We start from the raw sequence: 5,748 nt of genomic DNA, 5'->3' as shown, positions 1-5,748 counted from the left end.
CAACGAACACCCAAAGCTTCCGCCACTAACGGCTCAACTTCAATGTTGTCAAAAAGGCATGCCGAAGCTCGAACAGCAGCAGATCCGTCGAGACAAACCAGACCCCAACCAGTGGTACCACCTGCAAAACAACCAGCATCAACAAAAAGGCAATTTTCTGCAACACTTGGCTCAAGGTTGCTTTCCAGATTGTTAGGATGAGTAGGGATATTGATCTTTTTGCTGCATGTACCCAGTTCATTAACAAAATCCATGGCTTGTTGAGCGATATCAATCGGGTTGAGAGGCTTGTTTTTGAAAACACATTGATTTCTACCATTCCAAAATTTCCAAAGTGTAGTGCAAAAAATTCTCACAGCCATATGCTCATTACATTGCAGACCATGTAACAACCAAGCATTTAAATTCATATTTTGAGGAATGTGATGGCCTAGCTGAGAAGAAAACCAAGTCAGTTTTGCTAGTTGACAATGCATAAACAAGTGTTCAGTAGACTCAATTTCACTTTGACATAGAGGGCAAATATTTTCCAAAAGAATTCCTTTTTTTGACAGATTATCTCTAGTTGGAAGGATATTCTTAGCTAGTCTCCACATGAAATTTCTAACTCTATTTGGGATTGGAGCTCTCCAAATTTCTTTCCAGAGGGTGGAGCTATGTGAGATTGATGAGCCAGGGGTATCTCTATTTTTTATGTCTTGTAGAAGATGGTGTGCTGATCTAACCGAATAATCTCCATCTTTTTCCCAATGCCAAACTAGCTTATCCATAGGGAGCCGCTGAGATAAAGAGATACTAAGGATTTGCTTGGCCTCTGTTCGATTAAAGCATGAATGGATTAAGTCTCTTTTCCATTGTTTTGTGTCTGAATCTATGAGTGTTTCAACTAAGGCATCTTCACTTAAAGAGTTCACTGGACTCCACACTTTAAAATCTGACTGGTTTGGGATCCATCTATCCTGCCAAATTCTGATTTTTGCACCATTGCCTACACTCCACCTGGCTCCTACTTCCAAGATATCTTTTGCACTAACAATACTTCTCCAAGCATAGCTTGGTTGGTATCCAACATTAGCTTCCATGAACGAGTTTCTTGGATAGTATCTAGCTTTGAATATTCTTGCCACTAGCGAGGTCTCATCAGTCATTAGTCTCCAGCCGTGTTTCCCAAGGAGAGCTTTGTTAAAGTCCTTGAAACACCGGAAGCCCATTCCGCCCCTATTCTTCGCTTTTGCCATCCTATCCCAACTCATCCAATGCAACTTTCTACCACCCTCATTTGAACCCCACCAAAATCTAGCTGCCATAGATTCTATTTCTTTGCAACAACCATCAGGAAGTTTGTAACAACTCATAATATAGTTTGGAATGGCTTGCACTATTGATTTGATCAATATCTCCTTTCCTGCTTGGGAGAGGCATTTTTCCTTCCAACCTTTCAGTTTCTTCCAGACACGGTCTTGGACAATAGAAAACACTACCTTTTTAGATCTTCCGAACACAACGGGAAGTCCAAGGTATCTTGAATGAGTGTCTACTGTCTTTACTCCCATCTTGTTACAGATCATTTCTTTTTCTTCATTAAGCATATTTCGACTAAAAGACACTTCAGACTTGTCCATGTTAACCATCTGCCCTGAAGCCTTCTGGTAAGTGGAAAGGATCTCCATAATGGATTCTGCCTCATGTTGGTTGGCTCTAGTAAAGAGTAAGCTATCATCCGCAAAAAACAAATGTGATATCTGAGGGGCTTGTCTAGCAATTTTGAGTCCATGAATGCTATTGGCAGCCACCTTCTGATGCAATAAACCAGAGAAAACATCAGCACATAAAATAAAAAGATAAGGAGAGAGGGGGTCACCTTGCCTCAGACCCCTTTCAGCTGTAAACCTCTTGCTGGGTTGACCATTAATGAGGATTTGGTAAGAAACTGTTGAAATGCATCTCATTATCAGGTCAACCATCTTTGTCGGGAAGCCCATACTGATTAAAGTTGCTTTGACGAAGGGCCACTCAATTCTATCATAAGCTTTTGCCATGTCTAATTTCAGCGCCATCATACCTTTCCTTCCTTTCTTCTTCTTTTTCAGCCAGTGAAAGCATTCCATGGCTATGAGAGCGTTATCTGTGATTAGCCTTCCTTGAACAAATGCTGATTGCTCCTCATCAATGATTTCCGGAAGAATAGGCTTGATTCTGTTGGCTATGCATTTAGTAACAATCTTCATCAGCACGTTACAAAGGCTTATGGGTCTATAGTCCTTAGGTGTTGTGGGGTTTTTATTTTTGGGAATAAGGGTCAAGAAAGTCTTGTTTATGTCACCTGGAGGTCTGTTATTATTAAGGATATTAAGAATCAGGCTCTGAACATCCTCTCCAATGATGCTCCAATACTTTTGAAAGAAAAAGGCAGGCAGACCATCAGGTCCGGGGGCTTTAAGCGGGTGCATTTGATTGATGGCCTCTAAAATCTCCTCTCTAGTGAAATCCCCATTACACCGTTCCTTGTGATCTTCCCGCAGCTTCCCCTGAACCACTTGGACGGTTTCCTCAATGTTAGACGGATCTGATGTAGCAAAAAGGTCAGAGTAGTAATCAATTAGAACCCTTTCGACATTTTCCTCTCCATTCCTCCATATGCCATTATGGTCCTTCAACTTTCTGATTTCATTCACCTTTTTTCTTTGGGAAGCTTTAGCAAAGAAAAACTTTGTGTTTCTATCACCATCTTGGAGCCAAACTGCTCGACTTCTTTGCCTCCAAATGATTTCTTCCAAGTGAAGAAGCTCAGCATGTCTATTTTCCATCTCTTTGAATTTTCTAACCTCCTCTGGAGTTTCAAGCCATACATTGTGATTATTGAGTTTCTCTTCAACTTGCTCTATATCTTTTCTAATAGTTCTGATTTGGTAATCATTGAAGACTTGATCTAGACATTTCATAGCCTCAATTTTGTTCACACACTGTCCACCAGCATTGAGCCACGAGTTCCTTACTTCATCTTCACAATTTTTATCCTTAGTCCACACCTCTTCAAAGCGAAAGAGATGAATTCGTTTTTTTCTTGAAGGATCCTGATGCTCCAACGAAATCAAAATTGCCGCATGGTCAGATCCATGTCTTTGGAGATGGACAACCTTGAAAGGAGAGAACCTATTTAGGAAGTCCTCTGTTGCCATTGCACGGTCTAACCTACATTGGATATTTTCTGAATCTTGTCTCCCATTAGTCCAAGTGTAGGGATATCCATCAAAACCCATGTCTTGTAGGCCACATGCTTCCATCACTTGCCTCCCAATCCCCATCTGAGTCTGGCTTCTTGTATTTCCTCCTAATTTATCATCTGGACTAAGGATATCATTTAAGTCTCCTAAACATATCCATTTGTTACCGACCTGATTTGATATTTGTTGTATCAAGTCCCATGTTTTCCTCTTATTGTGTTCATCAGGGAAACCGTACATGCAGCTCATGAACCAATTATCCCCCCTCTCCCCATCAACAATGGAACAAAGAATATGATTTAAAGAAAAGTTAATGACGGAAAGGTTCACCTGGTCTTGCCACAGCAAAGAAATTCCACCCGCTCTGTCTCTGCCGCTCCCAGTGCACGCCACTGATAGACACGAACTGAAGCCGCACTTGATCTTTATTCTCTCCATTTCATCTACTTTTAACCTGGTTTCCATCAAGAAAACCAAATGGGGATTTTCAAGTTTGATGAGCCTTGACAAGGCTCGAACTGACCGGGGATTCCCCAAACCCCGACAGTTCCAACTTAAGGCCCTCATTGGTCTAGGCGGTGTTGGCCCGCCAACACCACCTTTTGTTCGGTTAAGTTTGTGTCAATCATCTCCACTTCTTGTCTTCTCTTTTTTTCACCCCCTAGAATAGCTTCTGGATGTCCTTCAGAAATAACCACTTCAACTAGTTGACGTTTTCCCAAATCAGCAATCAGTTGGGTCTGATCTGGTTCCTTAGCTTTTCTTGCACCTTTCTTTCTTGACCATTTCCTTGGAGCTTTGACAGGAGTTTTCTGTTTAGTATGGGATCCAATATCAAAAGTGGCCATTTTTTGGGTTGAAATGGCTACATTACCAAGAGACTCTGCAACACATTCAACCTCTTTTTGATCTTTTCCCCTATTTGTTTCTTCTATTTCATCAATCTCGCCCACCACATTAGACTTTTTCAACGAACTTACCACCTCTATCTCCAATCCCTTTCCCAAGCCTTCCTTAGAGCCAACTTTGCTGGTACTAGTTTCCCCAAAGAGACTTTTACTACAAGAGCTGGAGCTTTGTTCCTTCTTTATGTCCCCACTAATTTTTGGAAGAGGGGAAGCTTTAAGCCATGATCCATATGGTAACTCTTTCTCTTCTATGTCTTCATAGCCATCCTCTTCATTACCTTCAACCTCCTCACAGTCCTTCATTTGGTGCCCAATTCTTCCGCACATATAACAAAAGTTTGGGAGTCTTTCATATTTGAAAAAGACATGAAGCCTCTTTCCTTGGTAGTTTAAAACAGTACCTCTTTTGAGGGGTTTCCTAAGGTCAATAGACACTTTAACCCTAAGAAACTTCCCCAATCTGTGTCCATCTTTGCTGTCCGCTTCAACAAATTGGCCTATCGTATTACCGAGCCTCAAGGCCATAGCATCAGATCTTAATTTCAGGGGAAGGTCATAGATTCTGGCCCAAAACTCAGCGGTAAACATTTCTAGATCAGAAGGTTGTTCCTCACCTGAGATTCGCTTCAAAATAACCAGGTTCCTGTCGAAGCTCCACGGTCCGTTTCGTAGAACCATTTCAAGATCTCGCTTACTTGTGAAACGGAAAAGGAATAAATTTTTACTGAGATCTTGAATCTCCACCGGATTCTTCAATCTCCAAGACTGGCTGACCACTTGCTTGAAGATACGGACGTTGAAGTGGTCCTCTGTCCATAGTTTCCCAACCAAAGAGCGTTTGAATGATTCATCTTCACATGCTACAGTGTCATCAACTACTATTTCCTCTTCTTCTTCTTTCGTAAGTGGGTTTTCTTTCCACTTATCCATGTTGTAGATGTTAGCCCAAAGTGCACACAAGTTGCAAACAGAAAGGTCTAGGATAGCCTAGGAGCTTAGATCCATGAAGGATTGATACCCAGGAGGTGCTGGAAGTGAGCCGCCACAAGTTCTCTAGAGAAACCCTATTGAAGCTTGGTTGGAAGTTATAATTACTTTATTGTATGATTATGTTGTCTTTGACATACTAGGTTCAAAAATTGATTTATGGGTCAAAGGTTTGTAAATCTAGAAAACAAAGTTACAATAATCGATTTTTAGGTTATAGAAATTTATTTTTAGCTTCGCAAAAATTGATTTATGAAGAATAAAACTTAGAAACATGTTAGGTGATGATCTAAACTTGAATTATACTACTTCAACCTTAATTTTAAACAAAAATCAATTTTTCAAATTTTATTAATAACTAATGTATCTAGTCTATAATGAATCTCAAAAGCTTTTTGCTTATAATAAAACCTATTTTTCTAAAATGAATGATCCGCTATCAATCATAAGAATTTAGCCAGACATAGTGATAACAGTAAATTATATGATGCTTTTAGTAGTAATTTAGGATAGTTTTAATAGCAATTGAAGCCCAAAAGCAAGTAAATACCTGGAAAAGTGAAGTTACTTGGCCTAGAAACAAGAAAAGTGGAAAAAGCATCAAAAGGGCAAAAATGTAATAAACAGCG

General features: G+C 40.2%; 1 protein-coding gene across 1 annotated transcript; it reads right to left on the bottom strand.

Annotated features, from left to right (window-relative positions):
* On the bottom strand, positions 1 to 5,211 carry LOC123882497. Its single transcript, XM_045931366.1, has 2 exons — positions 3,555 to 5,211; positions 1 to 121 (listed from the first exon to the last, which is right to left on the bottom strand). The coding sequence occupies exon 1, from the start codon at positions 5,060 to 5,062 to the stop codon at positions 3,788 to 3,790; it is 1,275 nt and encodes a 424-aa protein (XP_045787322.1). The 5' UTR covers positions 5,063 to 5,211; the 3' UTR covers positions 1 to 121; positions 3,555 to 3,787.
* Positions 5,212 to 5,748: the final 537 nt, after the last annotated feature.

Source organism: Trifolium pratense, linkage group LG4 (assembly GCF_020283565.1).
Source record: "Trifolium pratense cultivar HEN17-A07 linkage group LG4, ARS_RC_1.1, whole genome shotgun sequence".
NCBI lineage: Eukaryota > Viridiplantae > Streptophyta > Magnoliopsida > Fabales > Fabaceae > Trifolium > Trifolium pratense.
The sequence above is the reverse complement of the archived record's forward strand: the minus strand, read 5'-3'. Positions and strand labels throughout refer to the sequence as shown.